Here is a 25297-nt window from a genome sequence, read left to right as displayed (position 1 = left end):
AAACAAAATTTGCAACCGCACTGCCTGCACTGCCTTATCTTTCCGCCTCTGTGCGTGGAGGCATAACAATAAAAAAGATCACTGTAGGACTTGTAATATTTTATTCACATTTTTATTCACATTTAAATTTGTGTAAACAGTTTGAGCTCATTTCTTGCCCGTAGATGTTCACATGAACTGAGCTTATAGAGAAAACAGTGAGTGTCAATACATGTAAATACATTTATGTGCCCTTCATTTCCACAATGCTAAATACAGAACAGTACAAAACACGGTTATAACATATATTACATCTGTTAATATACATTTGCTTTGGGATCTGTAAACCGTCATAACAGTATGGACTATAAGTTCAGGATGCAGCGGCTGTACAAAGATCAAGTTTACATATCATAAAGTGCACTACTACAAAACTACTAGGTGTATTTCCCCAACTGAACCTGAAAGAGTTAGGCTTTGCCTCAACAGATGAAGACACATGAATGAGGTCTTACTAAGAGGAAAATAAATAGCCCCCAAAAGTAAATAACTTACACAGTAAACAGTTTTTTCTTGTTTCCATTGTGTGAAACGGATGTAGGAGAATGTATATAATGAATAACCAAATCTGAAACACACTTATTGCACCTGAAAGACATTGTTCTGTAGAAGTGCACATTGGGGTATCACTGAGGAGAATAGTGCAACTATTGTACTGGCACACGCACGGATCAGAAAACAGTGTAGCTGTTGGCTTCCCCGTATCCTGCCTCCTGCAGGTACTGCTCAATGTTAATTGTCCCGGACGCCTTGAGGACTTTGTCAGAGGCACTTTTCTCTCCTGAGAGGAGCTTCCGGCTCACCTCAGCCAGCGTGGGTCGATCCTGATCCTTCCACTGGCAACAGCCCTTAATGAGGGAGTATCTGAGAGAGAGGTCACAGGGGATTTGTTAAAGAGGGAAACTGCACGCTGATTTGGTTGTGTCTTATGTGGATGCAGTGGATACTCACAGCGCGTTGGAGCAGTTGGAGGGTTTTTTCAAACTTTTCCCTCGTTGATGAAACTGAAGAAGCTCAGTAACTGGGATTTCTGCAAATGGAGCTTCACCTAGAGAGAAAAAAGTACATGTAGTAGGTAGTAATATAAGTATTTTTACATTGCTATATAAATATATTGTATTACACAGTAACTTTTCTGGAAAATCAATAGAGAAGCTGTTTATGGATAAAATCGGCAGATAGGCTTGTCTATTTTATGGCTAATGCAGTACATCAAATACCATACAGATTAAGGTACATCATCACATTGGTGCAAAAATCATATTAACGTACAAAGTCCTGTTTATGGGTTTGTAACACGGTAGGTTTTGTTTCAACATTGGGGACACACACACACAAAGTGAAGAGTTGGTTTGGGGATAAAATACTTAAAGTCAACTTACCTAGTGTTGCCATTTCAAACAGTAAGAGGCCAAACGACCAGCTAGAGAGGAACACAGAGGCAAAAATGCCCTTAATAATATACTCACAGAACATGCATTTCCTGCTTCTCATATCTTTATTGGAGGCTGTAAACTACAGACAACACCAGACATGAAAACAGAAGCACTCACATGTCGCTGCTCTGACTGGCAGGTCTCCTGGCTAACAGCTCTGGTGCCTGCCACTTCTTCATGCTGGGATCGTCTCTCTGAGTGGTTCCCTGGTTCTTCCTTGTGTAGACACCATGCAGGCCCCAAAGCTTGGCCGTGTGCTCCTTGGAGACCAGCACGCTGCGGGCACGAATGTTTCCGTGGAGAAGGTCTTTACTGTGAAGGAACTCCTGATTGGGCGACAAGAGAAGGGGAATTTTAAGATTTAACACACAAATCTGCACAGTTCATTTTAATTTAGTCTGACATGAAGTAAATGTGTGAAGATCTTCCTAAAATCTCATATTTTTAAAGCATCTATGTTAGACAGTATGTTGTTATGGCTGAGACAGGTTTTTTAGCGGCTCTAAAGATGTCAATTTTGCGCTCTTGGTCTGTTAGTGGATTGGTTTAACACTTTGGTCCAAACTGAAATATCTAACTATTAACTAACCATCAGGTGGATTGCCATGACATTTTGATAGATCAGCCTCCCATAAACAGTGCCAGTCTTTGACGCCAATCTTACATAGTGGCCAAACAATGGAATTACATCTCTTGGGTCCGTCACATGATGTCATGGGGCCCAAAAATTACTTTTACCCACTTCACTTATATTGTGAAAAAGATGTCTGTAAATCAGAGGATACAATTTTTGAGCATCACGACCCCTGTGAAATGATTTGATTCACTTTCCCGATTTGAGTCTTTCAGTCCAATAACATCTCAAATGTATGAAAAAAAAACAACGCATGATTAAATCTAATTAACTTCACACCCAGTGAAGTTAGTGGAGCACTAAACAGGAAGTTAGCTGCTCAGTTGGCAAAGTTGCAGCAAAAGATCCAGGTAATTTTATACCTGGGAAGATGAACTATTTTGGTCTCATGTGCCACTGGTGATCCTGATTTTCCTCTAGATCCACCTTGAGGTTCACAGTTTTGGTTTTGAGTGAGAAATCTTAACAACTATTGGATGGATTACCAGGAAATCAGCTTCAGACACTCAAGGCAGGACTGACAAAACTCTGTCAAATCCTCCAGATTCTCATCTCATTTCATCTCTCATCAGGTCAAAATTTAAGTTCTTAACCTTTTTGTAAGTACTTTTATCACCAAGTACCAGTCATACCTGATGACATCACCATCAACCTCAGCTGCTTGTAGTGCTAACTAGCAAATGTTTACAAGTTACCACCTTAGATAAACGAATATAATGAACACAGTAAACATTACCTGGTAACATCAGCATGTTAGCATAGTTACAGTGAGAATGTTAGCATGCTGATGTTAGCATTTAGCTTTGCAAAAGTAGCCTACAGCCTCCAGAGCTGCTTGCATGGCTGTAGACTCTTAATGTGTTTCTGTTTTTCACTACTTTTCCAAGCAAAAAACAATGAGACATTAGTCATCTTTGGGACTGTCAGGATGATGATGATCTGTATTTGTATGTGTTCGCATACTGACCAATGCTGAGGCCACCTGTTTGGCCATGGTAAATATTCGTCGCTCTGTCATGTCACATGGAGGATCCACATTTTCCTGGAAAAAAACAAAACAAGATAAGTAACTTTAATATTCAGAGGATGACACGATCATCATTTTGCTCCTTTTTTGCTTTAAATATATATATTTTGATGCATAAAGTGAGTTGACACATGTAGCAGCAGTATCCCCCTCTGCAGAAATATACCTGTCTGCATCGCCACAGGTAGCTGAGCAGGTCTCTGTTCTCCAGCTCTTCCACCACTGTAACCAGAGGAGCTCGAAGTGAGACTACACCCAGAAGCTCTGGCAGGAAGGGGTGTGGTCCCAGCTGGGCCAGGAAGGATGCAAAGCCCAGGAAGCTGTGTCTCTCTGTGGCATCAGCAGAGTCTGCAAAGGGCAAAGATGAGACGGAGATGAAACAGGAACTCTGCAGTTACAGAAAATCACTTGAGAAAGACCTGCAAATTAGAGCATTAAAGGCTTAGGTTAAATTCAAGTCTGGTCGTCTCACCATTTAGGACTCGTAGCACCACATTCCTGTTCTCCATGCGGGCCCTGTAGAGGGACACAGAGGTGTCAGAGCGCAGGGAGAAGGCAGTAGGCAGGGGGGTGACCAGGTTGAAGGACTCGGGCAGCCTCTGACGGGGCAGCTCTCTGGGCTGGACGATGGGAGTGAAACTGGGCTTGTAGGGCTGCGGCGGGGGGCTGGGTGGGAGCGGGGGGGTGTCCACAGCCGTGGAGAGGTTTTTGGAGTAGTACGTGTTTGGGGGGTGGAAGGTGGAGTAGGTACTGGGCATGTCCAGAGCGATGCTTTCATGCTCCAGGACATTGAGACCTGGTGGAGCTGTGGACAGAGAGAGGCGGGGGGGGGCAGAGAATCATTATTGGAGATAAGTGCAGGGATTTACATGGGAGTGGTTCAGTAGGACTATTGGTGTTGCCCAGTTCTTCCAGGCTGCTTAACTAACGACTTAAATATCAATAAAGTACCCATCAATAAATAACACAGTGACTTAAGTGATAAAACAAAAACAAAAATATAATGTATGCAGTAATTATAGTTACACTATTTATCCTTGCGTAGTGCTGGAATAATTCAAATAATCAAATAATGATATAATTCAGCCTCCAGGTCACTAGCTGTCTACGTAAAGAATCACGACCTTTCACTCTGGTTGACTCCTTTTTCCAGCCATGGCCAGAGAAAGACCCAGTGTGGGTGGAAACCGGTCGGTATTCTCCTTTTGCAATCTTTAGCTTTGTTACACCCTTAACTAATAAAGGCATTTTAACTGCATATCATATATGTTAGTGTGCCTGAAGTGAGCCCAGTGGCTTCCCTTTTTTTTCTGTACTACAGGTACGTTTTAAGTTGTTTAAAACAATTATAATTTGCCCCATAGCTGCAATTTTACTGCTCCTCTTTGGTCCTTACAGAGTAGGAGGTGATTACTTTTGCAATCTAATGTCATTTATTTGCATAAATAGAATGTAACAGCAAAACTAGGTGATTATTAGACACCATTTCTATCTCAAAAATCTGTTGTACAAAAAAAAAGTAGAAGAAGATGTGGGACGAGGACTAGTTTTTACTGTTAACTGTACATATTCAAGAGTCTAGACACAAGTGCTGATGTTTAAACAATATCTCACCTATGTCTGATGACCAGAGTCGGCACAATAATAAACGGGTAAAATCACTTTCAGTGTTTTATCTCTTCTGATGTATTTGTGTATATACTTTTGGGGTCAATTGTTCTATTATAATACTCTGAGTGATTGTCTCTAGAGAATTTTTATAGTTTTATAAGTGTCTGTGACATTGCTGGCTTCATACTTTATTAAACTGACAACATGGTGAGTCAGATTTGTAGCTGAGCTTGTGCTGAAATTAATGATACCATGATTGTGGGGTGAGGGCAGCTTAAAAGGTGCTTAACAAAGATAAAAATGAATGCATAATAATTCGGCTTAAATCAAGTAAAATGAACCTGGACTGTGGATTAAAACTCCTGGAAAAGCAAAATACAAAAACCCACATATGGAATCAGTTTGCTGACTGTTTGCAGACAGATCCAATGTCATTTCGGTAATCAGTCTTACCATCAATGCCATGCAGCACTCTCCTGGTGGTCAGCTTTGAGGCCTGCGGACGGATGCGATCGACTTTCTCCGGACAAAAGCGCAGCAGCAAAATGAAGACCAGGGTGACCAGGAAGCTGGCCAGCAGCAGGATGGGCACAACAATCACCTCCTGCTCATACACACGGATCTCTGCACACAGGAACACACACACAAAGAAACAAAAATCTTTACTATCACACAGCAGGGTTGAGACACAGTGCTGTCAAAGTGGCAGACATGTTTGTCTGTTCAATCTGTGCTGGTATGTGTGGTATATTTAACAAAGCCTCTGAAGGCCAGAGCAGGTAAGTGGCCAAATTCTTTAAGCAGCTGATTAAACTCACCACAGATAGTATCTCCATGTTTGCAGCGGAAGTCTGCCTCTGATACTGAAGACATCCTGGTAAATATATAAAAAGATGAGATTAAAGCATTTCACTCACTTTGACAGTCAAACTTTATACCCAGTATGTTTTTAGCATTTCCATGAGCTTATAGTTGTTATGTAACAGCTTTAGGACATTTTCTAATCACGATAACAGCACATAAAGTGACAGTGGTGTCTTTGGGGCTGAATCTGGGAAGAGTAACTCGACTCTTGCAGGTGTGAAGGTGTCTGGGCGAACGTGTAACTGAGACCAGGAACTTCAGACGTTGTATCACTGACTCTGAGGTATGCCAGACTGTGGATCCTGCCACGGACAAGTGGCAATGAGAATAAAAACTCAGACACCTCTTTGAATTGTTGTTTAATTTATCTTCTTGTGTAACAAAAATCTTTGATCCCTTTGGTCTCAAAAAAGAGACCTCAATCATCGATCAATCCTTAGATGAAGTATTACTTAATGAGCTACACCACAGCTGCATACGGAAATAAAATGTGTCATCCTGAACCGAGGGATCCTCATGCTGTATATCTGGATTTAGAGCAACTTTAACAGGGTGTATACAGGTATCAGACCCTTAAACTGACCTTTTCAAAATGTTTCTTAACCCAATTTAAGACTGCTTATGGAAGAATCATCTACTTTTCTAAAGAAGCATTGCAGGTAAGTATGAAGGTAAGTAGTATATGAGGTGCTGGAGGTGGGTTTTGTGTAGGAATATGGTTATTAGAATGAGTTTTATCAACCTTTTGCCAACAGGGAAGTGCAAGTATTAAGTGAAAAGACAGTATAAGGTTGAGAAAAGAAGAAATAAGGTAAATGTTTGTGGCAATCAAGACCCTTAAGGCCAAATTCAAGACTATTCAATGACTTTTAAGGTCAAATTAATACTTTATATGTGGTACATACTACACTGTAATCACACAGGGACAATCTTCAACCACATGATCATACTCTCCACGTCAGATATGAGATCTCTAAACCTGTTCACCTGCATTTTTTGACCTGTAAATGCTACTGTTGTTCCACACACCCAAAGGGCAAACGAAGCACCTGCTTGCACATTCAGAGCTAACAAAATGATTACCAGACATGGACTAACCAGAGTGAGACACACATTTAAGCTCTCAGATTAATATCATGCATCAACATCAGCTCACTCTACCTCAGAGATACCTCTGTGATGTGACTGTGAGAACAGTGCAAAGGAAAAGACATGTAGTGTATAAAATCCTTACCTCAGCTCCTTCAGTTATGTTTTATATCCCAAAAGAAAATGTCCAATCCTGTTATTCCAGGCTCATGTTCCCCTCCTTCACAAGGCCAGGCACTTTTCACACATCCTCCCAGCTGAATGTGTTGTGCTGCTCAGATCTTTATTGTCTTGTTTTTCTAAGGCGACCTGTCCGGCTCAGGGGATCAATGCGCTGCGCTCTGTTTGTCTATGCTCCACGTTGTGTGTGTGTTTTCTTAACTCCACCCTCCTCACCTACACCTTGTCCCTGTGCTCTCCTATTTACCGCTTCCTTCTTCCTCCTATCTGCCTCCCTCCTCAGGTTTTAAAAATGATGCATCAACTGATGTCAGGTTTATAGATGTCCACGGTCTCGCCCTGCCTTTTCTTTGAGTGTCCTCGACTCCATTCTGTCATTAGCTGTTTCACTGAAGTCAACATATGTCGACTATTTGTAGCCCTGCCTTTCTCCTCTTTGTTTGGGAAAACTGGTCCTGCCACTCTTTGTCATTTTTAGGCCTTTTGTTAGGCATGTTTTGCCTTCACTGAAGTGGAACTTGTAGGACAAGCTCGGCCTGCTCTGGAGTATTTAGTCAACGATAATGACTTTCATTTCTTTCCAGGTACAGGCATTAAATGAGGACACATAATCCTGCATCTTGAAAAAGATATAGACAGTGCACTGTCAATTCTGCTGTGTCTATGGTTAAATCTGTTTTTAATTTCAATCAGCTGCTTTCAGCTATCACAACTAACTGGAAATGGAAACTTAAAAAAACTGGTGTGCGCATCTGGTACAAGACGCCAGAAATGGCCATTCAAAATATAGATAAATAAAAGATTTTAAATTTATTGTACAGAGAAGTGCTCTTACTGCTTTCCCTCATATAATCTGTTCTTTTTGGGAAGACGAATTTGTCATTTCGATACCTTGGAAACTATGTTTTAGTTCAATGTACAAAACAACAATTGATTCTTATCCTATCTGATCTTTCAACTGAAGAGCTTCTGTAAAATGATTGTGTCTAAAAAACAACTTAATATATTTAACACTGAAAAAATCATCCCTGTGTAGATTCTGCAATGAGGAAGAGGAAGACAAGTTGCATTTGTTTTTCTGCTGCCCTTGTGTTGCAGGTTTGTGGACTGATATCTAAGACTGGCAGGGGCCACCCAACATTTCTTTTGAACTTACGCCTGTAAACATTTTATTGGGGGTCCTGGATGAAAACTGTCCCCAGATTATAAATACAATTATTCTGTTGGGTAATATATTTAAATCTAAAGCTCAATCCAGAACAGATTTAAATTGAATTTTCCTTAAAATAAATACTGTGCAATGTCTTATGGGAAAAAGTATTGCTACAAATCATTGCGAAGTAGCACAACATAACATGAAAAGGGAGAAAATTTGCTCTAACTAAATAGAATTTATAATAATAATTTTGCTCTGGTGGTTAGCACTGTCGCCTCACAGCAAAAGGGTTGCCGGTTCGATCCCGGGTGTGGGAGCCCTTCTGTGTGGAGTTTGCATGTTCTCCCCGTGTCAGCGTGGGTTCTCTCCGGGCACTCCGGCTTCCTCCCATAGTCCAAAGACATGCAGATTGGGGATTAGGTTAATTGATAACTCTAAATTGTGCGTAGGTGTGAATGTGAGTGTGAGTGGTTGTCTGTCTCTATGTGTCAGCCCTGTGATAGTCTGGCGACCTGTCCAGGGTGTACCCTGCCTCTCACCCGATGTCAGCTGGGATAGGCTTCAGCCCCCCCGCGACCCTCAAGAGGATGAAGCGGTTAGAAGATGAATGAATGAATGAATGAATTTTGCTCTGTCATATAAATTTAATTTATTTATCTTTTTTTTTACTGGTATTATCAACTTAGTCATTTTAATTGTTTTGGTCCTATCTTTTATTCACTTTGGTCTGTATAAGTGTAACTTTTTTTGTTTGTTTCATTCTTGTGTTGTTTTTCCTTTTGTGAGACTATATCATCATGTCATGTTGTCATCTGTGCTGTGTGTAGTATTATTTGCCTGTAATTAAAAAAAATAATAATAATGCACTGTCAGCCAAGATAGTGCATTGTTATGATGGTGGAATAAGTACTTAAATTCTTTACTAACTTAAAAGTATCAATACAACAATGTAACATTACTCAATTACAAGTAAAAGTCCTGTACAATAAAATGTACTGAAACTATCCAAGTAAATGTTCTTATTCTGCATAAATGATTAAATGTTACATTATTTTTGTTAATACTGACGCCTCAATACACGAGAAACATTTCACTGTTGTAGCTGATCAAGGTGGAGCTAGTTTTAATTATATCTATTGAGTTTAGTCCAGTGGTTCCCATTTTTGACCTATCAAAAGGGTCACACGATAAATCTGAGGGGTCATGAGAGGATGAATGGGAGAGGAAAGAATAAAGAACAAAGTTCTGCTACACAGATTTTTCATTTTGTAGAGTTTTCTCAAACCTAATTTATCCATTAAGTACTGGAGAATTTGACCTCATTAAGTTTCAAACACAAGTGTTTGAAGCTTAAATAAGTCAAAATAAACGTTCATTTAAAAAAGAAACTATCTGTGCAGTTTTAAAGTGAAATGTTTTTTTGATGGAACTGCTAACAAATAAAAAATGACAAGGGGCCCCAATCAGACACCATTTTTCTGAGGGGCCACAAGCCAAAAAGATTGAGACCCACTGGCTGAATATATAAATGCTAAGTATTTCATAGTCTTACCCATTTTTATGCAAAATCTTAATCTGAAAATAAACTAGTAACTGGAGCTGTCTAATAAGTGGTGTAGGTAATGTAATTAAAAAGTAAAATATTTCCCCCTGGAAGTATTAAGTGGCATTTCATAACAAAAGGTTAATCCATCCATCCATCCATCCATCCATCCATTATCAATACCCACATCCTGTTTAGTGTTCCCAGTGGGTGGAGCGTATCCCAGCTCTCATTGGGAAAGAGGAGGGTCACACCTTGGACAGCTTGTCAGTCTACCACAAAGCAAACATAAACAGACAACCACATACACACTAACATTAATACCTATGTGCAATTCAGTTTCTAGTCCACCTGACCTGAATGTATTTGGACTGTGGGAGGAAACCAGTACAGAGAGGCCTCCGCCCAGAATGGGTTTAAACTCAGGACCTTAAAAAAAAATAATTCAGCCACAGTGAACAGTGATGCTTTCAGCTAAATGCTAATGTCAGCAAGCTAACATGCTCACAATGGCAATGCTAACATGCTACTAAGCATGTTAATGCTGCTATTTTCCATCTTAGTTAATAATGTTAATATTTGCTAATTAAAATTTGCTGGCTAAATTTTACACTTACAGCCTCAGCACAGAGACGATATATATTTTGTTTTATTATTTTATTATTTTAATATCTTAGGTGTCAATGTTAAACACTGTAGCATAATGCACATTCTATTTTATATTTTATTTTAATGTTCATTTTCATTATCATTTTCTTGCTTTACCTCCCATGTGTTACATAATGCAGCAGATACACAATTGCATCTTGTTCGTACCTTTGTATTTCAATAGAAAAGATAGCCAGCGCTGTCATTTGCAAGCTACCAATGTTTTTTTGAACAGGCACATGTTTAACAGTACGATGGTATGATACATTATTTACATTACTATTTGTTTTACGTTAAATTGGCCATATGCTGCTTGGCTTGAGAAGACACTGAAAATACAAAAATATGAAAACTGAAAAATCAAAGTCAGCATTAAAATAAGAATCTGTAAGAATGACACCAACAGTGTCTGAAGGCAGCTTTGTCTCTCACAACTTTGCAGCTGATTTGTTGGGCTGAGGTCCCAGCCACTTCTCCCCTGCAACAGAGCACAAAATGAGATTGGTGAGACGCTACACTTTGCACAAACCACGGAAACAGAAGAGAAAAGCCACAACACAGTTTGTAATGTCGTCAACACTCCTGTAATAAAAACTGTCTATGTGTCTAGTGTGTCAAGGATGACTAACAGATTAATGCTCTACTAAAGGTCGTATCAATCTTTCTATTGTCACTTTTAGATTGTGTGTGTTTGTGTTGGTGACTGATGCACTGTACAACAGTTTTCTCACCGATGCAGTGTGCCATGAGCTCGAATCTGTCAGACCCAAAAAACATCTCTGGCTTTCCATTTACGTGACACACCACCATGGGGAACCCAAATGCCTGAGAAAACACAAATGGAAAGATTTTGGTCATTAGATTGTAACATCTCGTCTCTCTTGCTTGAATCTACAAGTGGAACTGAAGGACAACTGACCCCATGATTAAGTGCATCCTGTGTTGTATTTTTCAGCTTGTCTTTGATGTCCTTCGAGGTGTACAGCTTCAGCGCCTCTTCAATGTCGCTGTCAGACAGTCCTGCTTTCATCGCTGCCTGCAAAAAAAAAAAAAAAAAAGTGAGGAAACTAAACGGTGCGTCTTAATCTTCTCAAACACAACCATGCTGGATACGTTGGTACCTCAGCTAGTGACGCAGGTTCAGTGATGTCTTTGTCCTCAGTCCAGATCCTTCTCCACAGCTCCCGGGACACCTGCTCCACCTGTTTGTCTCCACCCTTCTCCCTCTCCTGTACTGCTGTCACAAATCGCATCGCAGACAAGGAGCCTAGGAGAAGAAAACAGAAGAAGACCTGAAACTCTCTGTAATATTGAAAAACTGAATTTCCCCTCAGGCGGATTAATAAAGTATATATAAATATATATATATATTTCAGCCTTGCTCAATGAAAAAATAGCCCTGCCACTGTCTTGTGCAAGGCAGAATTGTCAACTTACGCAAACGAGGGTGTTGCTCGTATGTACCTTTTTGGAACATGGCCTCAAAGGGGTCGGATGGCTTTTGCAAGGGAACACCAAAATACTCTGACAAGCGGGTTAGGTCCTTCATCATGTACATGAATTTGTTTGGAACCAGACCAGGAGGCTTGTTCCCTGTCATAGAAAGACAAATATTGAATGAGATATAACAGCATTAACAGGAACCACATGAATGTGAGCCAAGGTCCTGAATTCAAAATGTTACTGAAGTCAAAGTGCACAAGTTTTTGCATCAAAATATACCTTAAGCACTTAGAGTAAAAGCACTACTTTTGCAGGATGGCCCATTTCAGATTTAAGTCTATTATTTGATTCTAATTTTTGATGCAAAAGTAACAATAAATGGAAATACTCAGGTACAGCTTCGTCAGAACTGTACTTAAGGGCGTGGGAAAATGTCAGTTTCCACCACGGATTCTTTAATTACCTGCTCCTTGCATGATGCCACCCAGAAAAGCAGGGCGAAGTTTGAGCTCTATATTCCACACATGTCTGTAGCGACACATGACCTGTAAACATAAAGAAAAAAAAATCTGTGTAAAATCTTAATTTTAAACCAGGTGTGTGTGTGTGTGTGTGTGTGTGTGTGTGTGTGTGTGTGTGTGTGTGTGTGTGTGTGTTGGTGGAGCTGACATTGAAAACTAACCAACCTCAAAGCCAAGCCAAGAATAAGGAGAAACCACATCGTAGAACACCTCGATCACCTTCTTGGATGTCATCTTCAGGTCGGAAGGCTCTATGCTTCAATGAAGTGTAACGTTAGGTGAACTTCAAACAGAGAGCGTTTCCTTCACTTGCAGACTATCTGTGCAGAGCTCAGTGTGTTAAAGTTGAACTGACCTGACGCAGGGCTTCTCGGTGTGATGTTTAGTCAAGTATCACAGATCTATCACAGACAGACAGACGTAACATTAGCTAGAACTGCTGTTAGCATTAGCTGAATAAGACGTAGCTTTAAGTTGGCTACAGTAAGCTAGAGCTGCGGATGACACTGTCACAGACAGGCTCAATAAAATTGTGAGGCTGCTGGAATTAATATGTCTTTGATTAAACTTAAAACAGCACATTGCTGCCCTCCACTGGAGCAACTGCAACCCCAGCGTAAAACGATTTCCGCATTTTCTTCTTCTACTCTGCATTCTCCGTCTTCTTCTACTGCGACGCAACTATTGGCGTTTGGGTTATAGGCGCGTTACCGCCAACTACTGGACCGGAGTGTAGTGCGGTGCATTAAAGGTAAAAAGGACTATTTTTCTACAATACATTTTGTTTATTTTAAATAGATATAATTCATACTACTAATTATAATAATAATAATAATAATAATAATAATAACATTAAAATATAATAGATTATTCTATATTACATTATTTTTTTATATAATATAATGTATTAGTTGATTATTAATTCAATTAAATCGATCTAATTACATACTTTTTACATTATTTACTTTATTATTATTATTATTTTATTACATTTTTGTTGTTGTTGTTGTTGCTAATATTAAAATTTCCCCTCCCATTCCACACTTCAATAGAATCAGAATCATATAGCCTATAAATATTAAATATTTACACGTAGTTCTCCCACTCAAATAAACAAACAATTGTATCATATATTATATATCACTTTCTTCTTCTTCTTTTTATTATTATAATTATTATTAGGCTATTTTTGTTGTTGTTAATATTACATTCTCCCCTCCCTAAGAACCCCACACTTCAATACATGCTCAGAAACATATAGCCTAAAAATATGAAATATGTATACAAGTACCATAGTCAAAATATAAGTTTAGTTTGTTATGTGTTACTGTTTTGTATTCCAATTAAGTACAGTTTCGAGTTACTTATATTATATGCTGCTACCACACATTTAAGAGGAAAATATATCACTTTATTGATATTGTTATTATTGTAGTAGTAGTATTTTTACTACCAGTTACTTACAGATTCAGATTTTACTAAGAAAACCTAAAATGCAGTCCACACATTATAGTATCAGTAATAATAATCCACTTATGTAATATAGTGCATTTTTTCTGATTATACTAGCCCTTAAAAATGTTCACAAATGTAAATTTTACCGCAGACTTGTACTATAAAGTATTTTTATATGCATAAAATCTAAATACTTCTTCCGTTGGTATATTCTTCCTCCTCTCTTCTGCTTCTTTTTACTTTCAGTGTAACGTGTTTGTTTCCTAAAGTGCCACCATCAGCTCTTTCTAATAATCCTATTTTACTGGGCACATTAAACCCATTTTCATCATCAGAACAGTCATCATTCTTCATTTTCTCCATATTGTTCTAATTTTAATTGAATTTCCTCTGCTGGCCCCCACCTCTGTCTCCTCCCTACTTCCTCTCTTCACATCCCCCATTGAAAGAAACTCTTTTATTGACAATAAAAACACAACAGTATAAACACAAAACACTTGAGCCTTTCCTGGCAGTCGTTATATTTGTTTGTTTAACATTTCACTGAAATACAATGTTAATATTTTCATCATTGTAAAGTATCACTATGACAGTAAAATAATTATATTCTCAGAAATACTATTTACTTTTACATTCTATTTACATATAAGCAGGATGATAAAGTAGCAACCATGTCGGCTAGCAATGTCTATATTTATATTAACATTTAAAATCTACATATTAATATTTCCTTTTATGTCTCTTCTTGAGGACTTGGTTGGTCTTTGATTTCAGCCGAACCCAAACTGTCAGCAGGCAGAGGTCCTGGAGATTTGTCACTGAAAGCAGGAAACAGTGTTATTATTTCCAACTCAAATCATATAAAAAGCAGATGTTCACCAGTTATAATAAGTCTTACCTCTCTCCATCTTTCTCTGTCTGTAAAGTAGGTTAGAAAAGAATATTAGCTCAAGTATTTACTCAGTCAAACACATTCAATCCCACTGCTGATTTTTTTTTTGCTGACCTTAGGTTTCTGTGATGCACTGCCACCAGTCTTCCTGGGCACCCCGAGAGTCTCAAAGGAGTGACTCCGCACTCTTATGGCTCTCTATGTCACAGATTCAGAAGGAAATGATAAAATAATAAAGTCAAGCATGAGACAGTTTCTGAAACCTGAGGGCAACATTCACCTTAAAGTTTTCAATGAATCCTCCACTCCCTTCAGTCGCCCCTCGTGTACCCTCAGAGCCAGAAAGTGATGGATCCCCCATCATGCACTGGGAACGGGTGGAGAGTTCAGCCTGCAGACTCTCCAGGAGTGACGAACGAGTGCGGAGCTTCATAAGAGAGGAGAGCACACAGGGCAAAGAGAAATTATTATTATAATTCATTTATAAAGAGCAGAAATAAGAAGAGCTTTTTCCTCTACCTCAAGTCTGCTGAATCGTTCAGCCTTATAGCAGGAAATCTCTGCGTTGATGAGTTTGGTCAGGAGGAATTCTCTCAGCAGGGAATGCTTGGAAACAGGACAGAGGAAACAAAGAGTTGTGAAGCATCTTAATAATTCATGCCTAGTTCAATGATTCAGGTAAAGAGGGTGTGGATTCAGGCAGGACGGGTGGAATAATAGCAAATGAAACAGACAGCATACATACTAAACATTCTATTAATACACTAGTCTCCCACACTGCAGTGCACAAAGGAAATGAAGAGGTTGCTCACAGCTGGAAGAATTCAAAATAAGTTGTGGGTGGTGTTGAAACAGCTCCAAAATATAATAGAAAACAAAAATCCAAAGTATTGGCCTACATTTGGGAAAACATTTTGTTGTCTGTTTTTGACAATCAGTGTGTTACTCCCTGGTAAACTGATTTAAAAAAGATGCTGAAAATATGATTTTGCTGCAACAAACTTTTCTTGAATTTTTTTTTGGCTTTGTATTGTTTCTTACATCTCTAAAGATGGGAGGATCAGGGAGGACTGGACCAAAGGGAGGAACATCCTCTCTGGCTGTGACGGAAACCTGTGATGAGGAGAAAGAAGTATCAGACTGATAAACCATCCTGGCTGAAATTAGCTGATATCAACACAGATACATCAGCAGTAGTGTGTATTTTCACACTTTAATTAAAGTAGCAAAAACCGTAGCACAGCAATGCTAAGGTTGTTCAGAATTGCACAGATTTTCCACCAGAGAGCAGTGACAAGTGTATTTTTCTACTGTAAAATGTCCCACTTGATCAGACTTATGACTTAAAGGAACAGTGTGTGAGATTTAGAGGGATTTAGTGGCATCTAGCAGTGAGGATTGCAGATTTTTACCAGGAGCTGAATTATCTGCAGAGGTCTCTTCCTCTCCAAAACAATCAGACCAGGTGATTTAAACCAGTAAAAACAATGAATAAAACAGTTTGGAGGTACAAATCAGTGTTTCTCCAGTGCTGTCTGGCATGTTGGAGAAGAGACACTAGCCCAGCATCTGCTAATGTATGCGTACCTTTTTTCTATGATAACTTTACTTCCAGACATTCAGGAGGTTTGACCAGGTGTAAAATTACACTCACCAGCCACTTAACTAGGTACACCTATTCAACTGCTTGTTAACGCAAATAGCTAATCAGCCAGTCATGTGGCAGCACTCACTGCATTTAGGCATGTAGACATGATGAAGACGACCTGCTGAAGTTTATACTGAGCATCAGAATGGGGAAGAAAGGTGATTTAAGTGACTTTGAACGTGGCATGGTTGTTGGTGTATTTCAGAAACTGCTGATCTACTGGGATTTTCACACACAACCATCTCTAGGGTTTACAGAGGATGGTCCCAAAAAGAGAAAATATCCAGTGAGCGACAGTTCTCTGGGTGAAAATGCCTTGTTGATGCCAGAGGTCAGAGGAAAATGGCCAGACTGGTTCAAGATGATAGAAAGGCAACAGTAACTCAAATAACCACTGGTTACAACCAAGGTCTGCAGAAGACCATCTCTGAACCAACAACACATTGAACCTTGAAGCAGATGGGCTACAGCAGCAGAAGACCACACCAGGTGCCACTCCTGTCAGCTAAGAACGGGAAACCGAGGCTACAGTTCACATGAGCTTACCAAAATTTGACAATATAGATTGGAAAAACGTTGCCTGGTCTGATGCGTCTGGGTTTCTGCTGTGACATTCAGATGGTAGGTTCAGAATTTGTCATAAACAACATGAAAGCATGGATCCATCCTGCCTTGTATCAGTGGTTCAGGCTGATGGTGGTGGTGTAATGGTGTGGGGGATATTGTCTTGGCACACTTTGCGCCCCTTAGTACCAACTGAGCATGGTTTAACCACCACAGCCTACCTGAGTATTGTTTCTGACCGTGTCCATCCCTTTATGACCACAGTGTACCCATCTTCTGATGGTTACTTCCAGCAGGATAATGCACCATGTCACAAAGCTCAAATCATCTCAAACTGGTTTCTTGATCATGACAATGAGTTTACTGTACTCCAATGGCCTCCACAGTCACCAGATCTCAGTCCAATAGAGCACCTTTGGGATGTGGTGGAACGGGAGATTCACATCATGAATGTGCAGCTGACAAATCTGCAGCAACTGTGTGATGCTATCATGTCAATATGGACCAAAATCTCTGAGGAATGTTTCCAGCACCTTGTTGAATCTATGCCACAAAGAATTAAAGCAGTTGTGATGGCAAAAGGGGGAGGTCTCTTCAATATTCAGCCTAAAAAGTCAAGCATTGTTTGGGCTCTAGAATATACAGTATAGCGTGATGGTAAAGAAGTTAACTTTGAAAAACAAGATGAAAGTTGCTCCACTATTTATAGGGCTGTCTACCAGGACAGTTTCTTGCTCACCTGGTACGCAGTTTCACCTGTCTCCTCTGGATCCTGAATCCTCCTGACCACCAGGAAACAGTGCAGGAAGTGAGACTTGATAACGTCAGACAGAAACGGGGTTTGGCCATCCTGATAGACCAAAGCTACAATATCATTACCGATGTGTCTTTTTCTTTGTAACTGCAGAGAGAAAAAAAAGTGTGTCATTATCTGTTCAAAAAACTTGTTTTCCAGCTAATGCCAAAAATACCCTCAGACACTGTCCTGTGAATCCTCTGGGTGACACAGTAACCGACCTGCTGCGGGTCGCCCTCTGTGAAAGGCAGTTTAGTTGCGACATGGAACATGATTTCTCTCCCGTGAAAGGAAGTGAAGACGGCTTCACTTCCTGTCTGACCATGAGACACGTCCAGTCCGCCTCTGAACCTGAGAAAACGAAGAAATCATGTGATTGTACGCATTGCATGTGTCATTCGTCCTGCTAAACAACATCAACATGATGCGCTTTACCCAGAGAAGCCTTGCAGCTGAATCGTCTCTCCCAAAACAGAAAGGAGCTCTTTAAACTCCTCACTCTCCTCATTGTTGCTGAGGATGTCCTCCTCAGTGAACTACAGAGAGACAGATGTTGTCTGAGAAGATACGGTGCCATATTTCAGCCATTTTTCTAAATGTTGGACATTTTCTGCACAGTTTCTTACCTGCCCGTCCTTTTGGTACAAAACGCCAAACTTGAAATTTGGAGACACTCTGTGTTCATCAAATGCAGTTATGAGTTCTGGAGCCTGAGGGATGATTGAGACGGAGATGAGCTTTGAGAGGATTTTAAATAAGTGGTCATTTTTTATTTAATAATTAGTAATTTTAGAGCATTACCTTGAGGTAGCTGACCACTTCAAACTTTGAGACAGTCACTCTGTCGCACAGCATCTAAAGAGAACAGGGGTCATTTTAGTAACTGATTAAATTTATCAAGCACTGTACTGAAGTACAATTCTGAGATACTTAACTTGAGTATTTCTGTTTTATGATCCTTTTTACCTCTGTTTCACTACTTTTTTACTGAACATATCATCAGGTTGTAAGATATGATGATTATTATGAATTAAACTACCCAAAAGGAGGACCTACTTTATTGATATCCAAGGGTTCATACACATGCACCAACAGAAACTACACACTTGCATTTATGTAGAGATTAATGAGACAACTGCCCATGGACAGGCGCCCCGGGCAGCTAGAGGTTTGGTGCTTTGTTCAAGGGCACCTCGGCAGTGCCCAGGGTGCCATGCCATCATTTTGACAGCCCACTATTACACCCCAATTTTCTGAAAAATGCCCCATATGACCAATAGCTCATTTGTCCGACAGCCCTTTTTCCCCAAAACAAATGCTCATTGCTCCAAAGGCTCAGTACTGTAGTTAGAAAGTTTCATAGCCTGTAATCAGTCAGACAGGCACCCTGATATTCTTACCCAAACCATTACTAATCTCATTCCTAATGCCTAAACCTAACCAATTCAACCAACTAGCCAATCAGAGGCAGAGTAGGGCAGGTCATGCCTTTGCCATAGTAGGAAAACAAAATTGGTACCAGAAAAGTCTGATGATCCGTTTGAGAGTGCAGTATTTCTTCGGAGCAATGTGCCTTCATAGCAATGGCAGTTAGTTTTGGGGATGACGGGTGTCCAGGCAATGGGGGTTTCGGTACAATTAGACATTTTTTGGACTGTTGGAGTTTCAGAATAATAAACTGAACTGTGTTTGAAAGAAATTCAAGGTAAAACGCAGTGAGTAATTTAATGCAAATGGTCATTTTGTGGGAGAAATATTCCTTTAAAGTATTTTACTGAAATATAGTTGGTTGTTTTTCAGAGTGTGGTGCTGCTACTTTAACTGTTGGGTATGAATACTTCTACCTCCAGGTTAAGTAGCTTGATACCTTTGCTAATTCAACAGCTGATGGGATGTTGGGGAAAAGAGAGGCAGAGAAAACTCCATGCAGAGAGCACTCCTTCATTCTGTGAGGCAAGAAACACAATTTGGTCTCTGATGCAGAAGTGCTTGGAATTAATACTGTACAGAGACATTCACATGTAAATGTAAAGACTGCTTAAACATCACTCTGCACAGCGAAGCTGAAACATCCACAGGAAGTTACAATGAGCAACACATTTTTGAGTGGAAGGGACTGAAAGGAGAAGTGTGATGCCCTGGGAAATGTTTCAATCATGATACAAACGCTATTAGTCATAGTTGTCTAAAATGGCTCAAGATCTCAACCTTAGTATCACCCGCAGCTTGCTCTCCTCTTCCTCCAGACACACGGAGAGAACCAGAGGCCCCAAAGACGGATCCACTGCTGTGAATGAGTGATGGTACTAAAGAGAACAACAGATGATTAAACATAGGTGCAGAAAAGAGAACACACTCCTCGAGACTTTAGATAAAGTCTGCTTACTCGTGAGCTGAAGAACTCTTGGTAGATTTTGGCCTCCCCGTCTCTCTCCATGATGTCATAGCTCTCTGAATCATCAAGGCCACAGTGAGAGGAGGTGGGACTCACATCTACAAGCCTGTCCAGAGGGGGGTCTACCCAGTAGCCCCCCTGACTCGGAGGGAGGATGAGCGGCAGGTCTCCACCTATGGTTAAAAGCTGAGACTAAAATAGACACAAAGGAGCACCTGATGATGATGAGGGCTTGTCGTTTCCATTGTTTGGGGAAACAAATCTTGTGGCGTTCAAAGACAGGTCAGTGTCAACATACACACACGCATACGGGATCGAACCCATATATACAATAGAGGTTTTTTTTTTAACTCAGATTGAAGACTAACCTTCAGAGGAGGAGGGAATTCACACCGCTGCTCATCGATCCTGCTGCCCTGATGGACGAGGGGAGTATTGATAAGATAATAAGAAACTTCTCTTGCTCAGACACACGCACTACACAAAATCAATGGTGTTGTAACTCACCTGCAGCTTTTCAATGATTTCAAACAGCTCTGTGTCCTGATATGAACAACAGGCAGCGGACGTCAGACACAATGCAGACGAAGAGAAAGGGAAGGAGAAGGGGAGGAAGAGGAACATGACAAATGGTTCAGTTGCGAATGGAAACTTCTCAGAAACGCAGAGCACTGAAATCTGTTTAGTTTAGTCAATTAGAATACGAAGGGGAATGTGCACGCTGAACATGATAATGATATCACCCTCTGGTTGCTGCTGGCAGGGAGGAAAGGCTTTCTGTCCCTGGCAGGAGAGTCCAGGATGTCCAGTATGTTGTCCTCTGCAGATTCAGGTCTGCAGCAACAGGTTAATTTACAGCACAATTCATCACTTCTCATTCAGATCTTAATTTATACAATAATGTTAGGATTGAAACAGCTGCAAAGAGATGGAAAATAAAACCTCACCTCGTTTCATCCCCACATGTGAATTTGTCCACACTGTAAACAAGGAAGTGAGAAATACTCGCAGAAGAAAACGAATCATCTTACAAAGACACATAATGCCATTTATTTATGTAGCTACTCAACAGACTGGAAAATGTCAGTCCTGATTTGAGACAAACAGCGTCTTTACTCACCCTCCATATGCCCCAAAAGTGAAACTTCTCTTTCTGGAGAAAGACATGTCATTCCTCTTTTCTCTCTCCATGGCTTTGGTGTCACTGTGAATGTTTGTACATGCCAGTTTGCTACTGAGTCAATCAGGGCTGGCTAAGGTTGAATTAATTCACTCTATCATTCTGTCACTCCTCCTCCTCTCTGCCCCCTGCCTCTCACTCATTTAAGCTTCCCTTTCCTCCTTCTGTCCTGCTGTCAGCCAGACATTCAGCATTAACCCGCTCATGCTCACAGGTGTTAGCAGCTGCCACAGACTATGAAACGGACACGGTCGGGCTGCTGCATGCCATCGATCCTCCTGCTGGAATAAACAGTCATGGTGGTTTGTCAGACTGACTGAACTTAAAGATAGACTTGTAAATAAATAAAGAAATGGATGAGACATTTTCTCCCGGACCTGTTACCCTTTGAGTCAGTGAGGATCATCAATTATTGACAGCACACACAGTGAGGGTGAGGAGATAGTCAGCAGGGGAGGGTGAAGTAAACCTGAGGAGAGGGGAGAGAGAGAGAGAGGAAGGGGGAGGAAGGGAGGAGAGAGAAAGAGAAAGAAAGAAAGACAGAAATTAAAAGAAAGCGACAAACAGAAAGGAGGTGTGTCCATTTTAATAATTAAGTTTTAATCTGCATCATGTCTCACATGATGCGGATTAGGCTACATTTCTATTAATTGTGTATCTTAATTAAATACTGTTTTTATGGTTGGTAAACAAAAAAAAAACGGATGTAGAGCTCAAAGTTAACTGCTAAAACTGAAATTTTGGACTTAAGTGAATAATTAAGGGAACAAATGCTTCACTTTTAGCCCACTAGCAAACTTTGAAAACTGTTTATCATGTGTTTTGACCAGAGGTGGGAGAAGTACTCAGATCCTTTACTTGGGTAAAAGTACATATGTTATCAACACAGTGTATTTAAAGTATGAATTAAAGTACTGCATAAAAATGTCCCCCATGTGAATGTGATTTTATTATATTACATTATTAGACCAAACCAAAAGGTCACGGGGTCCGGTTTGGTGACCTCAGAATTGCATCTTTGCTTTTTGCAGATGATGTGATTCTGTTGGCTTCATCACACCGTGACCTCCAGCATGCACTGGGGCGGTTTGGCATCTGATCTGGATGGCTCCTGGGCGCCTCCCGCTGGAGGTGTTCTGGGCCTGGAGGAGCTGGAAAGTGTTGCTGGGGAGAGGGATGTCAGGAAAACTTTGCTCAGCCTGCTGCCCCCATGACCCGGCTTTCTTATTGGTGGTTGATAATGGATGGATGGATGGATGGATGGATGGATGGATGGACATTATGACATTACTATTACAGAAGCATTGATGTGTGAGCCAGGGATGTCCAGACTTTTTTGAGTGGGGGCCAGATTAGATAATGTGAAAGTACCTGGGGGCCAGCTGCTTTTCACATCATACAAGTTTTTAAAACAAATTACATGCAAATAAGACATAGCAGGAAATGTCTGCTGTGAGGCAACAGTTGCCTGTTTACCGTATGTTTATGAAAACTCATTAGTTTCGTCTGCATAGCTCCTACTTTGTGCATGTCTACACACTATATGATAGTCCTGCATTGTGAGGTGAACCGAAAAATGCAAAGTGATCTTGTATGATAAACCAACATGTGTGGTGGGCCACTTATTTTGAACAATAAGCAGTCATGTACTAAAGGTCCAGTGTATAAGATGTAGGGGCACCTATTTAACTGGCAGAAATGGTACATAATATTCAGAACTATTTTGTTTTAATAAGTTTATAATCACCTGAAAATAAGAAACAGTTGTATTTTTTGTTACCTTAGATGAAGCAGTTCATATCTGCATAGGGACCAGGTCCTCTTCTTCAGAATCCGTATTGTTGTTTCTATAGTAGTCTCGCCACCAGACAATCAGAGATCTCCGCCTTCTGATGATTTAGTTAAGCAAAGCGTCTAAAGACTGACTTGTGAGTCTATTTCTACAGTTGCCCAGAATAAACAAATCAAACATTGGCTGCCATTGGCGTATTCCCATCGGCCACCACAGTCACGCTTGGCACACGGGAGCAGTTTCAGTTCTGCACTGCTCACTGCTAGATGTCACCAAATTCTACACTGGACCTTTAAGTTTGATGAGCTCCACCTGTCTCGTAGTTGGTCTTGAGTATGTTGTTGCATCTGAGCTGGGTGCAGTACAGAGGCAGAGGCAAGCACTTCCTGATAAATGTTTTGTAATGACTGTACAGTACTGTATTTTATTAGTCATGATGAATAATGTATTTGATAGGGAAGGATTTCATTCAAAATTAGGAAGTATTATTCCTCTCCAACTGCAGCTGTTGCTTTCTTGTAAACTTCTATATGTCACAACATCACCAATAAAGTCATCTCTTTCTGTTGACAGGGGTTTTGTTATTGTTGTTGCTGTTCTAACTTCCCCTTTTTCAACTTTAGATTAAAGCCATTTTTATCTGGGTCCAAGCAGATTGCAGGCATTTGAATGCTTGTTTCTTTTTTAATTGACAAGAAGCAAAACTCTTGATGCCCTGTAAAATGATTCATGGTGGTCATCACTGTATGCTGATGCTCGTTTGACCTATCTACTTCCAGAAACAGGTTTTACATGACTACATATATATTGAATTTCTGTTTTATTCAAGATCTGGAATGCATCCCATGTATTTTAATTTAAATACAAATAATCCTACTATGTGAAAAGTTATCCTGGAAAATGCAAAGATTCAGACCACCTGAAAAAAACAACTACCTAAATCAGCCAGTCATTGTAGGTCATATAGTTTTTGTAAAGATTCTTTTCAGAGCTTTTTGATTTTGATTTTTTTGTCAGGATGAACCATGAATTGAGTGAAGTTCTTTATACTTATCTTGAATATTGGATATTTGTCACAGGAGATTGGGAATTTAAGTTTGGGAATTCATTAAGTAGCAGAAGATATGGCATGTCAACTTTTTAACCACAAGAGTTTGCAACAGATGGGCAGAAACAGGAGATCTACCCAGGTGCAGGTAGTTTTCCTGACGAGCTCTCCAAACCACCCTTTGTACCCCCAGGACAGATGAGTTACTCACTGCAACACCAGGAAGCTTCTCATATACCTTCTTGACAACTTCAGGCAATAATACCACATGCACAACGGGTGTATATATATACATATATATATATATATATGTATATATATATTTGTCTTTTTAGGCTTAAAACACTTAAAACAGTCAAAGCATTGGTGATAAAATTCTGAGAAAGAATCTCATATCATTCCCTTTGGTTTCAGGTGTAATGTCAAATATGTTGGTGATATTCGGTTACAATTGAGATGAAACAGAACATGTTGTGCGTACAGTACAAATTACAAAAAGAAAAAGCACATGTGCATTAAGTTTTGTTACAATTGCTACATAAAATTGAACTTAAAGACACATGCTTAGAATGTATAACTTCAAAACAGATTGATATATCAAAATTTCCTTGATAACATCAGATCAGTGATGTCTGTGGATGACCCTGCCAAAGTTTCGGGACAATTGGACCTGGACAATTTGAATATGATAAAGAGAAAATTGAGAATAGGTTGCAAAATTTTACATTTTTAGAACGGAGGAGCATTGAAGCAAAGATGCAGATGAATTGAGAAATCAATATGGTGAAAGAATTTTGAGTCTGAGCCAAGCCGTTTTGGGGATAATTGCAAGAACGTAAACTTGGTTGTTACAGCCCCACCTTGAGGTCAATTTGTATTTTGTAACTCTCCTGCCAATTTCAGTAAGCTTTATGGTTTTTGCTACACAAACACTTAGGTGAAGAAAAATAAGAAAGAAAGAAAGAAAGAAAGAGAACAAAAACAATAGGGCCCCTGCAGTGAGTGTGCTGCTTGGACCCCCAAAACATCCAATACACTACTGCATTATTATGCTTGAGTTGGACCTCATTTTACATACTTTCCATTGTATTGGGTAATTTGATCTGTAACAATGTAACAAAAACTATATCTGTGAAATAGTGGAATTAAAAGTACAATATTTCTCTGAATCAGAATTATAAGATAGCATAAAATAGAAGTAGTGGAGCACACTACAAGAAAATTAAAATATTAAAAATAAGTATTATATTAAAAAGCTATTACAGTAAAATATATTGATGCATTCCACCACTGTTAAGTACAATGTTGTTGTGTTTTGTTTTGTTGTTTTAGTGAC

The 25297-nt window shown here is 39.8% G+C and overlaps 3 protein-coding genes across 5 annotated transcripts; all 3 read right to left on the bottom strand.

Moving 5' to 3' along the window:
* Positions 1-75: 75 nt before the first annotated feature.
* On the bottom strand, positions 76-10240 carry styk1b (serine/threonine/tyrosine kinase 1b). The gene is made up of 10 exons (XM_050047448.1): positions 6846-10240; positions 5566-5621; positions 5201-5371; positions 3609-3941; positions 3303-3484; positions 3077-3151; positions 1593-1801; positions 1422-1462; positions 991-1087; positions 76-903 (listed from the first exon to the last, which is right to left on the bottom strand). Exons 2-10 carry the CDS (start codon positions 5618-5620, stop codon positions 711-713), a joined length of 1356 nt encoding a protein of 451 aa, XP_049903405.1. The 5' UTR covers position 5621; positions 6846-10240; the 3' UTR covers positions 76-710.
* A 143-nt stretch (positions 10241-10383) lies between these two features.
* On the bottom strand, positions 10384-12833 carry gstk1 (glutathione S-transferase kappa 1). 3 transcript variants are annotated; one of them, XM_050047503.1, is made up of 8 exons: positions 12547-12833; positions 12357-12442; positions 12134-12215; positions 11665-11820; positions 11349-11494; positions 11147-11263; positions 10959-11052; positions 10384-10705 (listed from the first exon to the last, which is right to left on the bottom strand). In XM_050047503.1, the coding sequence occupies exons 2-8, from the start codon at positions 12423-12425 to the stop codon at positions 10656-10658; spliced, it is 714 nt and encodes a 237-aa protein (XP_049903460.1). In that variant the 5' UTR covers positions 12426-12442; positions 12547-12833; the 3' UTR covers positions 10384-10655. The 3 variants fall into 3 exon arrangements, with proteins under 3 accessions (XP_049903460.1, XP_049903459.1, XP_049903461.1); XM_050047502.1 differs by having other exon boundaries at positions 12357-12832; XM_050047504.1 differs by having other exon boundaries at positions 11692-11820; positions 12357-12830.
* Positions 12834-13779: 946 nt separating this feature from the next.
* Positions 13780-21423, bottom strand: rap1gapl (RAP1 GTPase activating protein-like). Its single transcript, XM_050047400.1, has 19 exons — positions 21062-21423; positions 20889-20921; positions 20685-20775; positions 20449-20484; positions 20310-20357; positions 19933-20133; positions 19755-19852; positions 19414-19492; positions 18348-18401; positions 18173-18256; positions 17982-18082; positions 17768-17897; positions 17490-17651; positions 15580-15651; positions 15058-15144; positions 14819-14965; positions 14653-14736; positions 14545-14564; positions 13780-14464 (listed from the first exon to the last, which is right to left on the bottom strand). The coding sequence occupies exons 1-19, from the start codon at positions 21130-21132 to the stop codon at positions 14380-14382; spliced, it is 1683 nt and encodes a 560-aa protein (XP_049903357.1). The 5' UTR covers positions 21133-21423; the 3' UTR covers positions 13780-14379.
* Between the last annotated feature and the right edge of the window lie 3874 nt (positions 21424-25297).

This window comes from Epinephelus moara, chromosome 6 (genome assembly GCF_006386435.1).
Source record: "Epinephelus moara isolate mb chromosome 6, YSFRI_EMoa_1.0, whole genome shotgun sequence".
Taxonomy (NCBI): domain Eukaryota; kingdom Metazoa; phylum Chordata; class Actinopteri; order Perciformes; family Serranidae; genus Epinephelus; species Epinephelus moara.
The sequence above is the reverse complement of the archived record's forward strand: the minus strand, read 5'-3'. Positions and strand labels throughout refer to the sequence as shown.